At 39.0% G+C, this 24,464-nt stretch overlaps 1 protein-coding gene across 1 annotated transcript in view; it reads right to left on the bottom strand.

Moving 5' to 3' along the window:
• Window positions 1-16,121: 16,121 nt before the first annotated feature.
• The window catches only part of LPL (lipoprotein lipase), a 29,889-nt gene continuing 21,546 nt past the window's right edge, over window positions 16,122-24,464 (bottom strand). Inside the window, exons 9-10 of the mRNA XM_068552443.1 lie at window positions 19,829-19,933; window positions 16,122-17,683 (exon numbers count right to left, since the gene is read on the bottom strand). Coding sequence (XP_068408544.1) covers window position 17,683; window positions 19,829-19,933 — 106 coding nt within the window. The 3' untranslated portion in view covers window positions 16,122-17,682. The remainder of the gene's footprint in view (window positions 17,684-19,828; window positions 19,934-24,464) is intronic.

The raw sequence follows: 24,464 nt of genomic DNA, 5'->3' as shown, positions 1-24,464 counted from the left end.
ATTAGTAGGTTTTAAGATCAATAGTTGTTTTTTACATGTTAGATTCTAAATGCCTATTAGAAAGCCAAGTGGAGATATTTATTTATTTTTTAACTTTATTGAGAAATAATTGACAAATATAATTGTATGTATTTAAAGTGTACAATATGATGATTTGATATACATATACATTGTAGAATGATTACCAAGATCAAGATAATTAACACATCCATCACCACACACAGGCAACATAGTTAACTAGTGTGTGTGTGTGCATGTGTGTGCATGTTTTGAGACTGCCTAAGATCTACTCTCAGCAACTTTCAAGTATAAAATACCATGTTATTAACTATGGTCAACATGTTGTATATTAGATCTTTAGAACGTTTTTTTTTTTGTGGGAGGGCACACCAGGCGGCTTGCGGGATCTAGTTCCCTGATAAGGGATCGAGCACGGGCCCCAGAGGTGAAAGAGCCGAGTCTTAACCACTGGACCACCAGGGAATTCCCTAGAACTTCTTTTTTTTAAACATCTTTATTGGAGTATAATTGCTTAACAATGGTGTGTTAGTTTCTGCTTTATAACAAAGTGAATCAGCTATACATATACATATATCCCCATATCTCTTCCCTATTGCATCTCCCTCCCATTCTCCCTATCCCACCCCTCTAGGTGGTCACAAAGCACCGAGCTGAACTCCTTCTGCTATTCAGCTGCTTCCCACTAGTTACCTATTTTACAATTGGTAGTGTATATATGACCATGCCACTCTCTCACTTCATCCCAGCTTACCCTTCCCACTCCCCGTGTCCTCAAGTCCATTCTCTAGGTCTGCGTTGTTATTCCTGTCCTGCCCCTAGGTTCTTCAGAACCATTTTTCTCTTTTGTTTTTAGATTCCATATATATGTGTTAACATACGGTATTTGTTTTTCTCTTTCTGACTTACTTCACTCTGTATGGCAGACTCCAGGTCCATCCGCCTCACTAAAAATAACTCAATTTCATTTCTTTTTATGGCTGAGTAATATTCCATTGCATATATGTGCCACATCTTCTTTATCCATTCAACTATCAATGGACACTTAGGTTGCTTCCATATCCTGGCTATTAAATAGAGCTGCAATGAACATTGTGGTACATGACTGTTTTTGATTTATGGTTTTCTCAATGTATATGTCCAGTAGTGGGATTGCTGGGTCGTATGGTAGTTCTATTTTTAGTTTTTTAAGGAACCTCCATACTGTTCTTCATAGTGGCTGTATCAATTTACATTCCCACCAACAGTAGAAGAGGGTTCCCTTTTCTCCACACCCTCCCCAGCATTTATTGTTTGTAGATTTTTTGATGATGGCCATTCTGAATGGTGTGAGGTGATATCTCATTGTAGTTTTGGTTTGCATTTCTCTAATGATTAGTGATGTTGAGCATCCTTTCATGTGTTTGCTGGCCATCTGTATATCTTCTTTGGAGAAATCTCTATTTAGGTCTTCGGACCATTTTTGGATTGGGTTGTGTGTTTTTTTGTTTTTGAGCTGCATGAGCTGATTGTAATTTTTTTAGATTAATCCTTTGTCAGTTGCTTCATTTGCAAATATTTTTTCCCATTCTGAGGGTTGTCTTTTTGTCTTGTTTATGGTTTCCTTTGCTGTGAAAAAGCTTTTAAGTTTCATTAGGTCCCATTTGCTAATTTTTGCTTTTGTTTCCATTTCTCCAGGAGGTGGGTCAAAAAGGATCTTGCTGTGAGTTATGTCATACAGTGTTCTGCCTATGTTTTCCTCTAAGAGTTTTATAGTGTCTGCCCTTGCATTTAGGTCTTTAATCCATTTTGAGTTTATTTTTGTATATGGTGTTAAGGAGTGTTCTAATTTCATCTTTTACATGTAGCTGTCCAGTTTTCCCAGCACCATTTATTGAAGAGGCTGTCTTTTCTCCATTGTATATTCTTGCCTCCTTTATCCAAAATAAGGTGACCATAGGTGCGTGGGTTTATCTCTGGGCTTTCTATCCTGTTCCATTGATCTATATTTCTGTTTTTGTGCCAGTACCATACTATCTTGATTACTGTAGCTTTGTAGTATAGTGTGAAGTCTGGGAGCCTGATTCCTCCAGCTCCGTTTTTCTCTCTCAGGATTGCTTTGGGTATTCAGGGTCTTTTGTGTTTCCATACAAATTGTGAAATTGTTTGTTCTAGTTCTGTGAAAAATGCAAGTGGTAGTTTGATAGGGATTGCATTGACTCTGTAGATTACTTTGGGTAGTATAGTCATTTTCACAATGTTGATTCTTCCAGTGCAAGAACATGGTATATCTCTCCATCTGTTTGTATCATGTTTAATTTCTTTCATCAGTGTCTTATAGTTTTCTGCATACAGGTCTTTTGACTCCTTAGGTAGGTATATTCCTAGGTATTTCATTCTTTTTGTTGGTAAATGGGACTGTTTCCTTAATATCTCTTTCAGATTTTTCATCATTAGTGTATAGGGATGCAAGAGATTTCTGTGCATTAATTCTGTATCCTGCTACTTTACCAGATTCATTCATTAGCTCTAGTAGTTTTCTGGTAGCATCTTTAGGATTCTCTATGTATACTATCATGTCATGTGCAAACAGTGACAGTTTCACGTCTTCTTTTCTGATTTAGATTCCTTTTATTTCTTTTTCCTCTCTGATTGCTGTGACTAAAGCTTCCAAAACTAGGTTGAATAATAGTGAAAGTGGGCAACCTTGTCTTATTCCTGATCTTAGAGGAAATGGTTTCAGTTTTTCACCATTGAGAACGATGTTGGCTATGGGTTTGTCATATATCGCCTTTATTATGTTGAGGTAAGTTCCCTCTATGCCTACTTTCTGGAGGATTTTTATCATAAATGGATGTTGAATTTTGTTGAAAGCTTTTTCTGCATCTATTGACATGGTCATATGGTTTTTCTCCTTCAATTTGTTAATATGGTGTATCACATTGATTGGTTTGCATATATTGAAGAATCCTTGCATTCCTGGGATAAACCCCACTTGATCATGGTGTATGATCCTTTTAATGTGCTGTTGGATTCTGTTTGCCAGTATTTTGTTGAGGATTTTTACATCAACGTTGATCAGTGATATTAGCCTGTAGTTTTCTTTCTTTGTCACATCTTTGTGTGGTTTTGGTATCAGGGTGATGGTGGCCTCGTAGAATGATTTTGGGAACGTTCTTCCCTCTGCTATACTTTGTAAGAGTTTGAGAAGGATAGGTGTTAGCTCTTCTCTAAATGTTTGATAGAATTCACCTGTGAAGCCATCTGGTCTTGGGATTTTCTTTGTTGGAAGATTTTTAAACAGTCTCAATTTCAGTGCTTGTGATTGTTCTGTTTATGTTTTCTATTTCTTCCTGGTTCAGCCTTGGAACATTGTGCTTTTCTAAGAATTTGTCCATTTCTTCCAGGTTGTCCATTTTATTGGCATATAGTTGCTTGTAGTAATCTCTCATGATCCTTTGTATTTCTGCAGTGTCAGTTGTTACTTCTCCTATTTCAATTCTAATTCTATGAATTTGAGTTTTCTCCCTGTTTTACTCGAGGAGTCTGGCTAATGGTTTATCAATTTTGTTTATCTTCTCAAAGAACCTGCTTTTAGTTTTATTGATCTTTGCTATTGTTTCCTTCATTTCTTTTCCATTTATTTCTGATCGATCTTTATGCTTTCTTTCCTTCTGCTAACTTTGGGGTTTTTTTGTTCTCCTTTCTCTAATTGCTTTAGGTGTAAGTTTAGGTTGTTTATTTGAGATGTTTCTTGTTTCTTGAGGTAGAATTGTATTGCTATAAACTTCCCTCTTAGAACTGCTTTTGCTGGTTTTTGGTCATCGTGTTTTCATTGTCATTTGTTTCTAGGTATTTTTTGATTTCCTCCTTGATTTCAGTGACCTCTTGGTTATTAAGTTGTGTATTGTTTGGCCTCCATGTATTTGTGTTTTTTACCGATTTTTTCCTGTAATTGATATCTAGTCTCATAGCATTGTGGTCGGAAAAGATAGTTGATATGATTTCAATTTTCTTAAATTTACCAAGGCTTGATTTGTAACCCAGGATGTGATCTATCCTGGAGAATGTTTTATGAGCACTTGAGAAGAAATTGTATTCTGTTTTTTCTGAATGGAATGTCCTATAAATATCAGTTAAGTCCATCTTGTTTAATGTATCATTTAAAGCTTGTGTTTCCTCATTTATTTTCATTTTGGATGATCTGTCCATTGGTAAAAGTGGGGTGCTAAAGTCCCCTACTATGATTCTGTTACTGTTGATTTCCCCTTTATGGTTGTTAGCATTTGCCTTATATATTGAGGTGCTCCTATGTTGGGTGCATAAATATTTTCAATTGTTGTATCTTCTTCTTGGATTGATCCCTTGATCATTATGTAGTGTCCTTCTTTGTCTCTTGTAATAGTCTTTATTTTAAAGTCTATTTGTCTGATATGAAAATTGCTACTCCAGCTTTCTTTTGATTTCCATTTGCATGGAATATCTTTTTCCATCCTCTCACTTTCAGTCTGTATGTGTCCCTAGGTCTGAAGTAGGTGTCTTGTGGATAGCATATATACAGGTCTTGTTTTTGCATGCATTCCGCCAGTCTATGTCTTTTGGTTGGAGCATTTAATCCATTTACATTTAAGGTAGTTATTGATATGTATGTTCCTATTACCATTTTCCCAATTGTTTTGGGTTTGTTATTGTAGGTCTTTTCCTTCTCTTGTGTTTCCTGCCTAGAGAAGTTCCTTTAGCATTTGTGGTAAAGCTGGTTTGGTGGTGCTGAATTCTCTTAGCTTTTGCTTGTTTGTAAAGCTTTTAATTTCTCCATCAAATCTGAATGAGATCCTTGCTGGGTAGAGTAATCTTGGTTGTAGGATTTTCCCTTTCATCACTTTAAATATGTCCTGCCACTCCCTTCTGGCTTGCAGAGTTTCTGCTGAAAGATCAGCTCTTAACCTTTCGGGGATTCCCTTGTGTGTTATTTGTTGCTTTTCCCTTGCTGCTTTTGATATTTTTTCTTTGTATTTAATTTTTGATAGTTCAGTTAGCATGTGTCTTGATGTGTTTCTCCTTGGTTTTATCCTGTATGGGACTCTCTGTGTTTCCTGGACTTGATTGACTATTTCCTTTCCCATATTAGGGAAGTTTTCAACTATATTGTCTTCAAATATTTTCTCAGTCCCTTTCTTTTTCTCTTCTTCTCTGGGACCCCTGTAATTCAAATGTTGGTGTGTTTAATGTTGTCCCAGAGGTCTCTGAGACTGTCCTCAATTCTTTTCATTCTTTTTTCTTTATTCTGCTCTGTGGAAGTTATTTCCACTATTTTATCTTCCAGCTCACTTATCCCTTCTTCTGCCTCTCTTATTCAGCTATTGATTCCTTCTAGAGAATTTTAAATTTCATTTATTCTGTTGTTCATCATTGTTTGTTTGCTCTTTAGTTCTTCTACGTCCTTGTTAAACATTTCTTGTGTTTTCTCCATTTATTTCCAAAATTTTGGATCATCTTTATTATCATCACTCTGAATTCTTTTTCAGGTCGGCTGCCTATTTCCTCTTCATTTGTTTGGTCTGGTGGGATTTTGCCTTGCTCCTTCATCTGCTGTGTGTTTCTCTCTCTTCTCATGTTGCTTAACTTACTGTGTTTGGGGCCTCCTTTTCTCAGGCTGCGGGTTCGTAGTTCCCATTGTTTTTGGTGTCTGCCCACAGTGGCTAAGGTTGGTTCAGTGGGTTGTGTAGGCTTCCTGGTGGAGGGCACTGGTGCCTGTGTTCTGGTGGATGAGGCTGGATCTTGTCTCTCTGGTGGGCAGGACCACGTCTGGTGGTGTGTTTTGGGGTGTCTGTGACCTTATTATGATTTTAGGCAGCCTCTCTGCTAATGGGTGGCATTGTGTTCCTGTCTTGCTAGTTGTTTGGCATAGGGTGTCCAGCACTGTAGCTTGCTGGTCGTTGAGTGGAGCTGGGTCTTAGGGTTGAGATGGAGATCTCTGGGAGAGCTTTTGCTGTTTGATATTACATGGAATAGGGAGGACTCTGGTGGACCAATGTCCTGAACTTGTCTCTCTCCCTTCAGAGGTAAAGGCCTGACACCCAGTTGGAGCACGAAGACAGTGTCCGCCACACAGCTCAGAAGAAAAGGGAGAAAAAAAGAAAGAAAGAAAGAAAGAAAGAAAGAAAGAAAGAAAGAAAGAAAGAAAGAAAGAAAGAAAGAAAGCAAAAGAAAGAAAGCAAAAGAAAGAAAGAGAGAGAGAGAGAGAGAAAGAAAAAAAGAAATGAAAGTTATTAAAATAAAAAATAAAAGAATTATTAAAAATTTAAAAGTAATTAAGAAAAACTAAAGAAGGAAAGAAGAGAGCAGCCAAACCAAAAACTAAATCCACCAATGACAACAAGCACTAAAAACTATACTAAAAAGAAAATCAAAAAACAAACAAGAAAACGGACAGACAGAGCCCTAGGACAAATGGTAAAAACAAAGCTATACAGACAAAATCACACAAAGAAGCATACACATACAAACTTACAAAAAGAGAAAAAGGAAAAAAAAATATATATCTATATATAAAAAAAAAGGAAGAGAGCCACCAAATCAATAAACAAATCTACCAATTATTATAAACTCTAAATACTAAACTAAGATAAACATAAAACCAGAAACAAATTAGATGCAGAAAGCAAACCCCAAGTGTACAGTTGCTCCCAATTTGGGGATGATTCATTGTCTATTCAGGTATTCCAGAGATGCAGGGTACCTCAAGTTGATTGTGGGGGTTTAATCTGCTGCTCCTCAGGCTGCTGGAAGAAATTTCCCTTTCTCTTCTTTGTTCGCACAGCTCCTGGGGTTCAGCTTTGGATTCAGCCCCGCCTCTGGGTGTAGGTCGCCTGAGGGCGTCTTTTCTTCGCTCAGACAGGATGGGGTTAAAGTAACAGCTGATTAGGGGGCTCTGGCTCACTGAGGCCAGGGGTAGGGAGGGGTACAGACTGCGGGACGATCCTGTGGTGGCAGAGGCTGGCGTGACGTTGCAACAGCCTGAGGCACGAAGTGTGTTCTCCTGGGGAAGTTGTCCCTGGATCCCGGGACCCTGGCAGTGGCGGGCTACACAGGTTCCCAGGAGGGGATGTGTGGATGGTCACCTGTGCTCGCACACAGGCTTCTTAGCGGCTGCAGCAGCAGCCTTAGCGTCTCACGCCCTTCTCTGGGGTCTGTGCTAATAGCCATGGCTCACGCCCATCTCTGGAGCTTGTTTAGGTGGTGCTCTGAATCTCCTCTCCTCACACACCCTGAAACAATTGTCCCTTGCCTCTTAGGCAGTTGCAGACTTTTTCCCCGTCTCCCTCCCTAGTGCTGTGGCGCACTAGCCCCCTTCAGGCTGTGTTCATGTAGCCAACCCCAGTCCTTTCCCTGGGATCTGACCTCCGAAACCTGAGCCTCAGCTCCCAGCCCCCACCTGCCCCAGCGGGTGAGCAGACAAGCCTCTCAGGCTGGTGAGAGCTGGTTGGCACCGATCCGCTGTGTGGGAATCTGTCCACTTTGCCCTCTGCACCCCTATTGCTGTGCTCTCCTCCGTGGCTCTGAAGCTTCCCCCCTCCACACCCCATCCCCACCAGTGAAGGGGCTTCCTAGTGTGTGGAAACTTTTCCTCCTTCACAGCTCCCTCCCAGAGGTGCAGGTCCTGTCCCTATTCTTTTGTCTCTGTTTTTTCTTTTTTCTTTTGCCCTACCCAGGTACGTGGGGAGATTCTTGCCTTTTAGGAAGTCTGAGGTCTTCTGCCAGCATTCAGTAGGTGTTCTGTAGGAGTTGTTCCACATGTAGATGTATTTCTGATGTATTTGTGGGGAGGAAGGTGATCTCCATGTCTTACTCCTCTGCCATCTTGAAGGTCTCTGGAACTTCTTTTTATAAGTGAAAATTTCTGCATGAAGTTGTTTAATAGGCAATTAGATATATACAAGTCTGGAATTTAGAAGAGAGGTTCAGACTGAAGATGTAAATTTTTGATTGATTATCAGGTAAATGGGGTTTAAAGCCATGGAACTAAATAGAATCACCTTGAAGACAGGGTCAAAGACTAAGCACTGAGGCAATTAAACTTTTACAGGTCAAGAAGATGAATAGGAACTAACAAAGGAAATTGAGAAGGAATAGCTAATCAGAGGGAAGGACAGCAAATGATGGAGTTTTGGAGATCAATGAAAGTGTTATGAAGAAAGAGCAACCAGCTGGATCAAATTATGCCAGGAAGTCAAGTAAGAGGAGAAAGGAGAATTGACTATTGGGTTTAGCATCATGGTCGTTGCTAATAACCTTAACAAAAGTAAGTTTGGTAGAGTGAAAGTGACAGCTTCATTAGACTTTGAGATTGGAGAGTGAAAGTAGAAACAGTGAGTAGAGACACATAAGGCAATTTTGCTGTGAAGAACATATAAATGGAATGGTAGTTGGAAATGAATGTGGGATCAAGGGGCTTTTGCTTTGTTTTTAAGTAGAAACTATTACAGCATGCTTGCATCCTGATAGAGTGATTCAGTAGGGAAGTGTTGGGGAGTGGGAAATTTCCCCCTCTACCTCTCCTGAATTCTTGTGGCAGGACTAATTATAAAATTGACACAAGACAGATTAGCAGGAGAAAAAGAACCAAATATTAATTCATCCACATGGAGGTCTCATAGAAACAGGACCTAAGAAGTGGCCAGAGCAGACAGCTTTTATACTTTTTAGACAAAGAAACAATAAACTGGTGAAAAATTGACAGGACAAAGAAACTTACGTTTGGAGTACTCAGTTAGTGAAGTATCTAAACAGAATTTAGGCTTAGGGTAGTAAATTTAAGAAGTAAAAAGTTTATACAGGCTTCTTGGCCTGAATTTCCTACCTCTGGTGAGAAGGGTGTCCTAATACCTCCAGATGCAAGGAGAATGCCTTTTGCATGAGTGACTTATTTCCTGCTTTTGAGGAGACAGAAAGGAGTGTCAGAGTGTCACTCTTCCATTGACCATTTCTTAAGTAACTTAATTCAAAATAATCAGTATGCTACTGAGGCACATTTTGGGGTGGCCTACCCTGGCCCACAACAGAAGTAAAAATTGAGAGGCAGGAGGGAACAGGGACAACTTTAGAACAATGTCTGAGTAGGAAAGAAAGAATTTCTTCTCCTGTACAATCAATCTGTGCAGGAATTGGCCTTAGATAGGAACAGGGAAAACATTTTTTTATCTGAAGGGAAAGCATAGCATATGGAGCAGGGAAATTGGTACCATTAGGAGTGGAGCACATAGACATTCTCTTTATGATTGCCTCTACATTCTCAGTAAAATCAGAAGCTAAGCCATCCTCTGAGACTGAGGAGTGATAAGGAGGTATCGGAAGTTGTAGGTGAAATAATCATCTGGGAGACTAAAAGAGTGTTTATAAATGTAGGAGGATTGCTGGGCAGTTCTAAGGTACCATCTGAATGAGGTACTGACAGATTTAAAGTGAGACAGTCAGCAGGATGTGTGTGTGCATGTGTACGCATTGGTGTGTTTCCAGTCACATTCTGTTGTTCAGATGCAGTCATTGAGAAAGTGATGATTTGGATTTGTTCAAGGTTTGTGTTTTGCCCTGGAAAGTTCAATTCAGGGAGAGAGGAGCAAGGGCCTTGGGAGTTTTGGCAGTAGAGTAATAATGACCTCGGGCTTTGAAATCTAAGCTGAGTAAGGATCAAAGTGAGGATATGTAAGGAAGCAAGAGATGGATAAATCAATGAATTGGAGGTTCTAGGGCATTTGAGGAATTGTTGGATTAAATTAATTAACAGGTAGTAGTGGTAGTAGTAGTGGTCAAAGATGAGAGAAATTGAAATGAAGTTCCTGAGTTATTTGTAATGACATAATGTAGTATATAACTCAGGAAGTCTATGTAAAAGTAGATTGAAAGACAAGATTATGGGGGGAGAAGACGTGAAGAAATTATGAGGCCATAATATTGGAAACATCATCTGTATATGCCCCAGCTATCTATTTTTGTATAACACATCCCCTCAAAACTTAGATAAAACAATGTATTATTATTATTATTTTTTATTTTGGCTGTGTTGGGTCTTCATTGCTAAGCATGGGTTTTCTCTAGTTGCAGCAAGTGGGGGCTACTCTTTGCTGCAGTGCGTGGACTTCTCATCTGCGGTGGCTTTTATTGTGGAGCAGGGGCTCTAGGCACGCCAGCTTCAGTAGTTGTGGCATGCGGGCTCAGTAGTTGTGGCGCACGGGCTAGTAGCTCCTCGGCATGTGGGATCTTCCCGGACCAGGGCTCGAACCCCGGTCCCCTGCATCGGCAGGCAGATTCTTAACCACTGTGCCAGCAGGGAAGTCCCAACAATGTATTATTATCTCTCACAGTACTGTGGTTAGTTCTAGGTAATAGCTGGGATTACAGTCTTCTAAACACTCAACTGGGTGGCAATCCAAGATGGCTCATTCACATGGCTGACAGTTGATGCTGGCTGCTTGCCAGGAGCTCAGCTAGGCTGTTGACCAGAGTGCCAACATATGGTCTCTCCATGTAACTTGGACTTCTTACATCACATGTGTTGTGTTCCAAAGGCAAGTGTCCCAAGAGTGAGTGTCCCAAGAGGCAGGAAGCAGAAACTACAAAGCCAGTGAAGGGTTACACCCAAACTGGCACAGTGTTATTTCTACCATATTGTGTTAGTAGACGCAATCTCAGGGCCCACACAGATTCAAGGGGGTGTGGGGAATAGATTCTAACTCTTGAAAGGGGTGGCAAGGTAACATTGCAGAAGAACATGTGGAATGGAAGATATTGCTGTGGCCATCTTTGGAAAATAAAATTTGCCATAGCGTGGATACTGAAATCAATAATAATAATAATAGGACTAGTGTTGGAGGGAGAGAGAGTGAGCCAGGTGTTAAAATGCTGATTAGGAAGAACAAAAAGCTATTTTGTTGTAGATATCTGCAACAAGGAGAAATAGAAGATAATCGTTTGTTGGTATGAGCTTTAGCAAACTTGGGGTTTGAGGAAAAAGGAAGGGATAATGGTATAAAAATGGCAAGGAGGAACAAGAAGGATATCTACCTCACTCTCAGGTCAAGTGATAAAAGAGGAAAGGACTATCTACCCTTAGAGAAGGCTACAGAAAAGAGGTATTCTCAAGGGACAGCCAATCTCAGAGAAAGAAGGTAAAGATTATGTTCAGACAAGAAGCTGCATATACAATGGATTTTGCTGATGACGAATTAAGAATTCCAGAAGATGAGGAATTCCCTGGAGGTCCAGTGGTTAGGATTCCATGCTTCCACTGCACAGGTTCGATCCTTGGTCAGGGAACTGGAAATTGTGGAAGGGTGTGTGGGGTTGGAGAAGGGTGGGAGACAGAGTTAGGTTAGGGAGTATACAGAGTCACAAGGGAATGAGAGTCAGGAGATGATAAATAACCTAGGAATCTTGAGATTCATTGGTGAGCAAGGAAAACAAAGTTACTGAGCATGATGGTCTCTCTAAGACAAGTTGTTACATTAAAGTTGCAAGAATTGGGGACGGTATCCTTGGAACAAAGAGAGCATTGTGAGACCCTTCTTCAGTTAAAGACCACTTTGGCCCCAGGAGTATGGGGATCTCTATAAGAAATAAAATGACTTTTAATATGTCCATGGGTAAATATTATATAGCTTCTTTTCTCTTTTGTTTTGTTTTTGACAGAGTATTGAAGTATAATTGACGTTAATAAACTACAGTTCTAAAGTGTACAATTTAATAAGGGTTGTGATAGTGTGACCATCACCAAAGTCAAGATAATGAACATATCCACAACCCCAAATATTTACTCAGGTCCCTTTATAATCTCTCTCTCCGGTCCTCCCTCCCTTCATTCTTCGGGCAATCACTAATCTGCTTTCTGCCATTATAGATTAATTTTAAATTACAAGAATTTTATGTAAATGAAATAATACAGTATGCACTCTTATTTTGTGTGTCCTTTCACACAGCATAATTATTTTGAGATTCATCCGTGTTGTTAGGTGTATCAGTAGTCCACAATTCGTTTATATATTCACACGTTGATAGTTATGTGGGTGGTTTCCAGATTATAGTGATTATGAATATATCTGCTATGAACATTCATGTACAAGTCTGTATGGACATATGCTCTCATTTATTTTTGGTCAATACCTAGGAATGTATAGGCTGAATCATATGGTAGATGTTTGTTTAACATTTTAAGAATCTGCCAAACTGTTTTCCAAGGTGAGTATACTATTTACATTCCCACTAGTAAAGTATGAGTGTTCTAGTTGCTCAGTATTGTTACTATTCTCTCTGATGATGTCTGCTTTTTACTGGGGGGTGTGTTTATGACATTCACAGTTAATGTTATTATTGACATAGTTAGTTTTAAGTGTATTCTCTTGCTAATTGTTTTCTCTTTGTCCCTTATGTTATTTGTATCCCTTTTCTTCTTTTTCATTAAGTTTATTACAACATTTTATCTCCCTTTTCTGGTTTATTAGCTGTTTTGTAACTTTATTCCTTGCTTTACTCTTCATGGTGTAAACCTTTAACTTATGACAGTTTTTGTTCTAATGATGTTATATGATACAACTTCACTTATAGCATTATAGCCTTACAATTGAATATTTTCATTTCTCCCCTCCCAGCCTCTGGACTATTGTCATCTATTTATTTCTACATATGTGATAAACCCACAATTCTTTATTGTTACTTTTGATTTAACAAGATGATTGTTTAAATAAATTTAAATAACAGGAAAAAAAATCTTATTTATTTACCCAGTTACAATTTCTAGTGGTCTTCATTATGTTGTGTAGATCCTTATTTCCATTTGGTACTATTTTCTTTCCATCTAAGGAATATTTAACGTTTCTTTAACGTTTCTTGTAGTGTGCACCTGCTGTTAATGAATTATTTTAACTTTTGTATGTCTGAAAAACTCTTTTTTCTCCACTTTTGTTTTTGAAAGACATTTTTACTGGGTATAGAATTCTAAGTAACAGGTTTTTTTCTTTGAGTACTTAAAGATGTTGTTCACTTGTATTCTCATGCATTTTTTTCAACAAGAAATATTCTTCCATCTTTATGTTTCTCCCTCTGTGCATATATAACCTTCTTTCTCTAGCTGCTTTAAAATTTTTCTTTCTCACTTGTTTCGAGAAACTTAACTACAATGTACTTTGGTGTAGTTTTCTTGTTTCTGGGTTTCATTAAATTTCTTGGATCTATGGATCTATAGTTTTCATCAGATTTGAAAATGTTCTACCATTTTTTCATTTTGTATTTTTTATGTTCCTTAAGAACCCCTGCTTTCATTCAAAGTCACCAATTACATATGTAATAGGACACTTCAAGTTATCCCACAACTCACTGATGCTTTGTTTAATTTTTGGTACTTTTTACTCTCTTTTTCATTTTGTACAGTGTCTTCCCATCCCTTAATTTTTTCTTCTGCAATGCTTAGGCTGTCATTAATTCCATCCAGTTTATTTTTCATCTCAAACATTATAGTTTTCATCCCTAGATGTTTGATTATTTTAAAAAAGCTTCCATGTTTCTATACTTAACATACTCAATCTTACCTGTAGCTCTTTGAACACATAAAATGTAGTCATTATAACTGTTTTAATGTCCTAAATTACTGATTCTATCATCTGGGTTGGTTTTGATTAGTTGATTTTTTTTTTTCTTTTTAGTTACGGGTCATGTTTTTCTGCCTTTTGCATTCTTGATCATTTGTGATCAGGTACATTTGTGAATTTTGCCTTGGTGGATGCTTAAAATTCTTATAAATATTCTTTAGCCTTGTTCTGGGATGCACGTTCTTAGAAACAATTTTAGCTTTTGGGTCTTGCTTTTAAGCGTGTTGACAGGACCAGTGAAGTGTTTATTTTAGAGCTATTTTTGTTGAACTACCAAGGCAAAGCCCTTTTGTGTATTCTACTTGATAACTCACTAATTATGAGGTTTTTCTAGTCTGCAAATTGGAGACAGGCACTATCTTATTTCTGTGTGAGCTATATAGGTACTATTTTCTCTATTCCTTTTGGATGGTTCTTTCCTGAACCTTTGGTAGTTCATTATCTCCACCCCCCCCCCCCACATATATATACAGTGATCAGTACTCAGCCAAAGACTCAAGGGGGACCGTCAGCTGAACTCGAGTTCATTATGAAATGATTACTATGATAAGTCTAGTAATCATCTGTTCTCATACAAAGTTACTACAATATTATTGATTGTATTCCTTAATCATTTGACACTCAAAGAGTGGAAATGAGAACAATCAGGTACAGATACTGCATTTCTGAAGTTAAGTGGGCACAGTTTGAATGCTAATAAGGTAGGTTAGAGGCTTGGGTTATCCCAGAAGTAGCTGACAAGCATACCTTATTGGATGGTGTCATTCAGATATAATAATTCTGTGTTCCAAAAGACTTTCCCTAATGAACAAAACAGAGGCTGTGTCTAGAACATTAGTAACTAACTGTCTAAATTTCTTAAGAGGTCATTACAGATTTTATAAAACCATACTTATTTTAGTTTAAGTTAACTAGAAAAACAAAATGTATAATCCATAACACTTTAAATAAAGAACGTGTGGGCCAAGAAGTCAAACTAATCGCAAGCTATTCTGAGTCCCAGAAGGGCAATCCCTGCTCTAGAAATTGACGCAGGAGTACTAAGAAGTACTGATTGTTCTAAGAACCAATCCTTACTTAGTTACATGGATGGGCTGTACGTTGTTCTTTTTTAAAAAAATTAATTAATTAGTTAATTATTTATTTTTGGCTGTGTTGGGTCTTCATTGCTGCACACGGTCCTTCTCCAGTTGCAGCGAGAGGGGGCTACTCTTTTTTGCAGTGCGCGGGCTTCTCACTGCGGTGGCTTCTCTTGTTGAAGAGCAAGGGCTCTAGGCACACGGGCTCAGTAGTTGTGGCTTGTGGGCTCTAGAGCGCAGGCTCAGTAGTTGTGGTGCATGGGCTTAGTTGCTGCGCGGCATGTGGGATCTTCCCAGACCAGGGTTCGAACCAATGTCCCCTGCATTGGCAGGCAGATTCTTAAGCACTGAGCTACCAGGGAAGTCCCTTTTTTTTTTAAGTCTTTACTGAATTTTGTTACAATATTGCTTCTGTTTTATGTTTTGGTTTTTTGGCCGCGAGGCATGTGGGATCTTAGCTCCCTGACCAGGGATCAAACCCACATTCCCTGCATTGGAAGGTGAAGTCTTAACCACTGGACTACCAGGGAAGACCCTGTATGTTGTTCTTTCTCATTATCAAGACAATTCAAAGAAAAGGTCTAAAAATGCACCCTCTCATCCCAAATAATTCATTTTATTGCACACATGCCACTGACTTTGTAGCTAATGATCAGACCTCAGAAATAGAAACACTATTCCAGAAAATGGTGAAAGATATTTTTATATTAATCTAACATTTTACTTGTGAAAAAGTATCTGGCAGGCAAGGAAAGTCCTGTGTATTTTTTAGGAAAAATTCTGTATCATTTTTCTCTATAATTTAAAGGATCTCTAAGGGTTTGTACACATGTAAATATAAAAAATATATAATATGCACTGTAATTTTTAGAAGCTATATTTTTTACTAAACATAGGATTACTCAGTAAAAATTTGCTCAATGAATCTGCCCTAAGAATAAATTTCTTTTTGGAGGGGTTTAAATGATACAAAATAATGACTTAGTATTGTAATAAAATTTCATCAATTTTATTAAAAGCAGATTCCATTTCTTCACATAGTTAAGTAAGTTTTGTGTTTTTTTAAAGCCCATTTTATTGTATTACTTCATAAGAGTAAGTTGGCTCAGTGAGACTGTCACTGATAAAGACATGTACAAAGTTAGCACCAAACAGCTATAAATGCAGATAGCCACAATGACCTTTCCAATATGTACAAACTCCCTTTACACATACACACACATATTTACAGCTAATAAATAACATTTAAAGCCAAAGCATTGCTGATATATATAGTGAAATCTGTAGAAGCCAGAGTTCCCAGGGCCATACACTGATTTGATTCATATTTTCTTAAGTTGATGCACCCTTGCGCAAAACCCAAATCCAGAGAATTAATGAATTAACAATAAAGGGGGATGCCAACAACTTGTCGCACAACATTTTATTTTTAGAGAGAATTCATTCCAAGCTGGCTGATGTCAATCACAACATTCGTCCTATTTTGTACAGGCAAAACCATATTTCTCAGATGAAGGGCTTAAGTTCTGGCACCACTGGAACAATTTCTACTCCAATATGTTCCAATACATCTCTTGATCATTTACCTTCCAAGCCACGCTGAGGAATAATCATACATGTGGGGCTTCATACGTGAATATGTGTTCAGACACCCACACACATTCACAGTTTGGATTCCCAGCAATAGCCTCTGAGATATTTGACTTCTTTATCATTTTATAATAATATATAGAAAAGCACTCTGAAAATATGAGATCTAGTTTATAAATAATTGTTCACTCACTCTTGACTAGTTGTTAAAAACAACAACAACGCTCATGATGTTCCATGTGATTATAACAATGGAGGATCCTTTTAACTGCCCACAATGGTTTTAAGCACTGCCTATGAATATATCCTGTAACTCTTCTATTTCTTTACTTAGTAAAAACAATCTTTGTCTAAAATTTGTAAGAGTTTGCATGATGCAAAATTTGACCTTGAACACATATTTTCTTATCAAAATTAGGGAAGAAAGAGACATGCCCAAAGTCTGACTGAAGCATGGCTGAAATAAGCCTAAAATTAAATAGTAACCATCGTATATTAAAGGACTTCAAATCAATGAATATAATTTTGAAAATCTGATAATAAAATTATGGTTTCATTTTCTTTCTCTGTAGTTAAAATTATGTGTCAGCTGATGATAACAGGCTCATTTTAAACGCCTATCCAGGGAAATTTGTTAAAATATAATCTTGAGACAAAGCAAGAAAAGGAAGGGGAAAGACTAAGCAATAAACAGTAAAGCCTATTAAGATTTAATTGATCTCAATATTATATGGCCTTTAATTTGTAACTCATTTATGATGCAACCAACCGCAGGGAGTATTTAAAGCATTAGTGCTTTATCAACTCTATTCTCCATTCCTCTCTCCAAGTCACTAGTTCCTGGTTAACTCCTGGGCTACATCCCAATGGCAAGAGGAGAATCATTCCAAGAAAGTAGGTATTTTGACTGATGAGTAAATGGGTCCAACTCATGCCACAAAAAATCACTTTCTATATTTAGACTTGGAGAAAACTTTGAAAAGGTTGTCAGTCTAGAAAATGCAGAATTCCAATTAAAATGTGAGGTTCTAATCAATTTTAGGCTATGGCTAAACTTATTACATGAAGAGGTCTGGTTATTTTACCATGAGCCCAAACAATTATTTCTTTCTCAAAGGACAGAAGGCAGTGCTTTTCATATCTGCTATTTTTTAATGTTGAAGGATGTGCTATTTGGCCACTCTACTCCTCAGATTGAATTAGTCACTTTTCAGTATTTGAGACTGTTTCCTAAAATAACTAACAAGGCTATAGAGCTGGGATTAATACTCAGGAAAGTCCATCTTTAACCACCCAAAGCACCGGGCGTCTTTTGTAAAAGTTACTTCATTCTTCATAGAATTCATAGGCTGTTCTTTCTTCTGTAGATTTGCCCAGTTTCTGAGAGAAAACAGAGGAAGAACGGCAATTTATTACCTGCTTAGTGTTTTATAACTCTCCCCCCCCCCCCACTACTTTCACGGTGAAAAAGTAGTCACCTGGAAGTTCAGAACAAAGGTTGTGAGAATAAACTGAATCAGAGGAAGTGGCAGGCTCATAGGAATAAAAGACACTCTAATATCTACTTAGCCATTTCCTGATAAGGAGTAACATTTTCAGAAGACTGAACCAAATGATTTCAAAATTTAGGAAGATTTCTTACTTCTAAAACTTGTTAAGTAAAATACCTATTTTTTTCTTTTCTTGAGACTTCTAAAGAGTTATATCAGAAAGTGAGAGAAAGAGAAGCTTTTATTTGATTGATTAATTTAGTCACAGAGGCAACAAACTGCAGAGGGTTATTAGTCTGATTCATAATTACGTCCTAGATAAAGATCAGGTGTAAAAAAAAAAAAAGCTCTCTAAATGTCTGTTGTTCCAGTAGTCTTATAAGCAGATGAGGAATGTATCGTAACTATCTCAGATAAAGTCTTATAACTTATATAAATAATATGACCAATATGACCAGAAATACTTTATAAACAGCTGGAGTTATTTCCTAATTTTTCGAGTTTTGTTTTTAAGTTCACATTATATATTTAGAGTTGTGGATGATTTGGAGAGAATGTATGCAGAGGTGTGTTTGTGTATGTTTATATGTAACGTAAAAGCAATGTATAAAACTTCATATAGGAGTCCCTTTCAAAGAGTTAAAGCAAGTGTGAAACTGCCTCAGATTTGTGATGAGGAAAAACAAAGCAATGAATCTCTTGGTAGAAGTCTCCACTTAGATAAAAATTCAGTTATTCTCCCTGGCTCAATACCAGTAGCTATTCTCCATTTCAAGTTTATCTTGAGTGCTCTTACATTAATGTTTTCAATCCAGATGTCTTCACCTTGTCACTCAAAGTACATATGTCATAATGCCATTATGTAAAAAAATAAAAGAATAGAAATATTACATGTGCATAGAGAAAATCTGAAAGGATATAAATTAAAATGTTAGTTGGGGGTTGTCCCTGGGTGATAGTTACAATGATTTTATTATCTTTTTGCCTATTCTTTCTAATCTATTCAAAATCCATAATTTTCCGTGGATAAACTATCTTATAAAATGGAAATTAAAAATAATGGAGATATTCCACATAGGGTCTTTAATATGCTCTTTTTGATTAGAAAATTCTTATTCTGTACTTTGGTCTATAAATGTAACTGGGAGAGGACAAACCGAAAGCAACTGGCTTTTCTATTTCCAGATGATGTTGTGACCAACCTTTCCCATTGTTTCTTGTGTCACTGGCTTCTATGATATGATCTAAGCTTTCCCCCTTTATACCTATAAACCATCAGCACTTGGCTTCTGGCAGGGGAATGAGTGGAGGAATGAAAGTGGCATACTTTGGGAATTCAGGAGGGGATGGGGAAGGTCACATGTTCAGTCTCTACTTGGTACTGACACTCTGGAATGATTCAGCTGACAGCTGCCATGTGGATTAGCCTTAAAGGTCAGGTAGAAAAGAGCCAGGCAGTTGTTTTGAGATGGAAAAGAGAACCATCTCCTAAACTCTAAGTCCACCAGCTTTCCGTCTCTGGGGGTTTTGAGATGGATGCTTGGTGGCTGCCCCTTTGGCTCTCTGTCCTGGAATCCGCTGGCACTTGGAGAATCAAGAAGGACCCGGGCTGCAGCTGATGTTTTGCTCCCCTGGGAACGTCCTGGGAGGAGCTGCACCCACAGCCGCAATCACGGCTACTAACTTGTGTTGTATCCCCTGCACACAGGGTCTGTAAAGGGGGCAGTACAGGAAAAAGCAGAAGTGAAGATTTTGTGGTAGTTCAAGATGTAAAATAGAATCTAAAAAGTGCACCTGGGGTGAAGGTCAGAGCTGGCAGAAAGAACAGAAAGAAAAAGAAAATAGAGGAAGTACTGCCAAAAGCAAATGCACTGGTCTAACGTGTATGCAGGAGGCCTGAGAAAGGCCACCCGAAGGCTCTGATCGCAAGACTCAATCCAAGCCTTTAGTTCAGGGGTGAAGGACAATGCATGAAGCAACATCCCTCAGAGAGCAAGTTCAAGATACCCAGAGAGCCTTAGCCCATGATGCTCACCAGCCAGACTTTCTATTCAGAGACTTGTCATGGCATTTCACAAATATCACAGGTGACTTTCCTTTCTGCAGATGAGACATTTTCTCCCTGGAACAGAAGATCACCCTGTGGAAGAAAATGGACGTGAACACACCATATTGGAACAATACCTGTTTATATTCAGCCCATTCAGGTCAGCAACACATCCAAATCAGAGGGTTATCTGAGGGCTTAACCCACTGTCCGGCGGGAAAGCTGGCTCATCAGTACAGACAGGCACACAGACAGCCTGGAGCAGGCTTAAAATCACAAGATTTTCACCAAAAAATGATAAAAGATCAACTTTACCACTTCTTAGTGGCTGCATTAGGGAATTCACAAATTAGCCTTCAACTGGCCCTGCTGGAGAAACAAATACTCTGTATAGCCTCTCCATTCACAACCTCTTTTTCTCCCCCTTTGGTTATAAAAGAAAATGACAAAAGAGAAATACATTATCAACCCTTATTTATTTATTCATTCATTCATTCATTGGTCACGCCTCGTGGCTTAGGGGATCTTAGTTCCCCAGCCAGAGATTGAACCCAGGCCCTCCACAGTGAAAGCACTGAGTCCTAACCACTGGACCACCAGGGAATTCCTTATCAATCCTAATTTAAAGAGTCATTTTATTTACAATAATAGTATACTACAGTTTGCAAAAGCCCTGTACATTTAGTATAAAACTTTAAAATCTTATGGGGCTCTCTATGCAATTCATTTTATCTATGTGGAGTGGGGTTGGGAAGAGAGGATGAGAGATTATCTTGGCATCTTGTCCTTCTTGAGGAGGTTAGTTTTAATCTTTGAATGTCCAAGTGGCATCTCTGAGGTTCTCTGCATAACTGTTTTGTGCTTGCAAGAATCAGTGCTAAATGAGAAGCTGAGATTCTTGACTTCTAATCTCAACTCTCACTCAATGACTGCGGCAATTCAGAGTTTAGGTTTTCTTCCCATGAAATGCAGAAATACCATTACTTCCCTAGTATGACAATAAAATAACACTCCTAAAAAATGATTGATAGGTGTAATTATCTAGGTAATGTAGTTTTAAAGACAAAGCTTACTAAAGTTTCACCTGAACACTGGAGGCTCCATAAATACTATTTCTAGGTAATAACATTTGAGTGAATGAAAATGAATGGAGAGGGGCAGAGTTGAGAGGGGCGGAGTCAAGATGGCGTACTAGGAGGACACGGAATTCACGTCTCCTCACAACTAGGGCACCTACCAGGCACCGGTGGGGGACCATGGACATGTGAGGGGACGGGAGGAACCCCCAGTGACCAGGTAGGACACAGAGAATGGGGGGAGTGAAGCGGGATGAGAAGAGAAGGCAGGATGGGACTGGCGCCCCTGAGGGGCGGCTGGGGGAGGGGAAGGGATCCCATGCCGGAAGGGGGAAATTGGGGAACCACTGGGGGGCAGATGATCAAAAGGGAGCATGGCCAGGTTTCCCCTGCCCACTTGGACCCCCAGGAACCTGTTGAGATCCCGGGCCTGATCCTCTACCCACTGAGGCCCCCTCCAGCCATGCTGGTCCTGAGGGAGTGGGAGGGTGAGAAGGGGGAGCAAAAGCAAAGGCCGGACCTCCGGCACCCCTGAGGGATGGCTGGGGGAAGGGAGGAGTTCCTACCCAAGCGGACCCACCCACGGTTAGGGGTCCAGCAGGGAAAGGGGGAGACCCTGGGGGAGACGGTGGTCGTGGAATGTGAAGGAACGGAAGGGAACGTGGCCAGTGCTTTCCCTGTCCACTTAGGCACTGGGAAGCCTGTTGGGTTCAGGGGCCTAATCCTCTGCCCTTGGAGCCTCCCTCCTGCCGGGCAGAACCCAAGCCCCACCCCTACACCCCCAACCAGGGCCCCACCTCTACACTCCGCAGAGGTAGAGGTGTTCTCTACCTCTGAAGTTCTCTACACTTCAGCAGAGGCCCTCCTTCCAACGTGCTGCCTCTCCCCTTCTGCGCACGTCCTAGGCAGAGGCCCTGCCCCACGCTTGAACGTCACCCCGCCTAGGTCCTGCCCCACGCTCAACTGTCACTTCCCCACCCGCCTAGGTAACGCCCTACCCAAAACCTTGTTCCTGCCTAAGTTCCACCCCCTGCCTAAATTCCACCCCCATAGCCAAGGCTTTTTTTTTTTTTTTCTGTGTGGTTTTATTTTACCTTGTTGCAGTTGTTTCAATTATAGTTTTATTTTTCCTAATATATTTTTTATCTTTCTAATTTTATTTTGTTTTTATCCTTTGATATGGTACTGCTACTTTTTTTCTCTCTGATTTCTTTTTTTTTTTTTTAACCACACCACAAAGCTTGTAAGATCTTGGTTACCAGGCTGGAGGTCAGGCCCGAGCTCCTGTAGTGGGAGCTCCAAGTCCAAACCGCTGGACTAACAGAGAACCTCAGACCCCAGGGAATATTGATTGGAGTGAGGCCTCCCAGAGGTCCTCATCTCAGCAACAAGACCCAGCTCTATCCAACTGCCTGCAAACTCCAGTGCTGGACGTCTCAGGCCAAACAACCAGTAAGACAGGAATACAGCACCACCCATCAAAAAGAGAGAGAGAGAAAAAAAAAGAAATGACAAAAAAATATGTTACAGACGAAGGAGCAAGGTAAAAACCTATAAGAACAAATAAATGAAGATGAAATAGGCAATCTGCCTGAAAAAGAATTCAGAGTAATGATAGTAAAGATGATCCAAAATCTTGGAAACAGAATGGAGAAAATACAAGAAACATTTAACAAGGATCTAGAAGACCTAAAGAGCAAAGAGTGATGAACAACACAATTACTGAAATTAAAAATACTCTAGAAGGAATCAATAGCAGAATAACTGAGGCAGAAGAATGGATAAGTGAGCTGGAAGATAAAATGGTGGAAATAACTGCCAGAGAGCAGAAAAAAGAAAAACGAATGAAAAGAATTGAGGACAGTCTCAGAGACCTCTGGGACAACATTAAATGCACCAACATTTGAATTATAGGGGTCCCAGAAGAAGAGGAAAAGAAAGGGGCTGAGAAAATATTTGAAGAGATTATACTTGAAAACTTCCCTAACATGGGAAAGGAAATAGTCAATCAAGTCCAGGAAGCACAGAGAGTACCATACAGAATAAACCCAAAGAGAAACACACCGAGACACATATTAATGAAACCATCAAAAATTAAATACAAAGAAAAAATATTAAAAGCAGCAAGGGTTGGGTTTCCCTGGTGGTGCAGTGGTTGAGAATCTGCCTGCCAATGCAGGGGACACGGATTTGAGCTCTGGTCTGGGAAGATCCCACATGCCGCGGAGCAACTGGGCCCTTGAGCCACAACTACTGCGCCTGTGCGTCTGGAGCCTGTGCTCCGCAACAAGAGAGGCTGTGATAGTGAGAGGCCAGCGCACTGCAATGAAGAGTGGCCCCCACTCACTGCAACTAGAGAAAGCCCTCGCACAGAAACGAAGACCCAACACAGCTAAAAATAAATATATAAATAAACAAATTTATTTTTAAAAAAAGTCTGAAAATTAATGAAACATTCATTTCTTCCTAGTTTAAAAAAAAAAAAAAGCAGCAAGGGTTAGTGTTAACATACAAGGCAATCCCCATAAGGTTAACAGCTGATTTTTCAGCAGAAACTCTGCAAGCCAGAAGGGAGTGGCAGGACATATTTAAAGTGATGAAAGGGAAAAACCTACAACCAAGATTATTCTACCCAGCAAGGATCTCATCCAGATTCGACAGAGAAATTAAAACTTTTACAGACAAGCACAAGTTAAGAGAATTCAGCACCACAAAACCAGCTTTACCACAAATGCTAAAGGAACTTCTCTAGGCAGGAAACAGAAGAGAAGGAAAAGACCTACAAAAACAAACCCAAAACAATTAAGAAAATGGTAATAGGAACATACATATCGATAATTACCTTAAATGTAAATGGATTAAATGCTCCAACCAAAAGACAAAGATTGGCTGAATGGATACAAAAACAAAACCTGTATACATGCTGTCTACAAGACACCCACTTCAGATGTAGGGACACATACAGACTGAAAGTGAGAAGATGGAAAAAGATATTCCATGCAAAAGAATATCAAAAGAAAGCTGGAGTAGCAATGCTCATATCAGACAAAATAGACTTTATAACAAAGACTATTACAAGAGACAAAGAATGATGAAGGGATCAATGCAAGAAGAAGATATAACAATTATAAATATTTATGCACCCAACATAGGAGCACCTTAATACATAAGGCAAATGCTAAAAACCATGAAAGGAGAAATCGATAGTAACACAATAATAGTAGGGGACTTTAACACCCCACTTTCACCAATGGACAGATCATCCAAAATGAAAATAAATAAGGAAACACAAGATTTAAATGACACATTAAGCAAGATGGACTTAATTGATATTTATAGGACATTCCATCCAAAAACAACAGAATACACTTTCTTCTCAAGTGCTCATGGAACATTCTCCAGGCTAGACCATATTTTGGGTCAAAAATCAAGCCTTGGTAAATTTAAGAAAATTGAAATCGTATCCAGTATCTTTTCCGACCACAATGCTATGAGACTAGATATCAATTACAGGAAAAAAACTGTAAAAAATACAAACACATGGAGGC

The sequence above is a fragment of the Eschrichtius robustus genome, chromosome 10, assembly GCF_028021215.1.
Source record: "Eschrichtius robustus isolate mEscRob2 chromosome 10, mEscRob2.pri, whole genome shotgun sequence".
NCBI lineage: Eukaryota > Metazoa > Chordata > Mammalia > Artiodactyla > Eschrichtiidae > Eschrichtius > Eschrichtius robustus.
The sequence above is the reverse complement of the archived record's forward strand: the minus strand, read 5'-3'. Positions and strand labels throughout refer to the sequence as shown.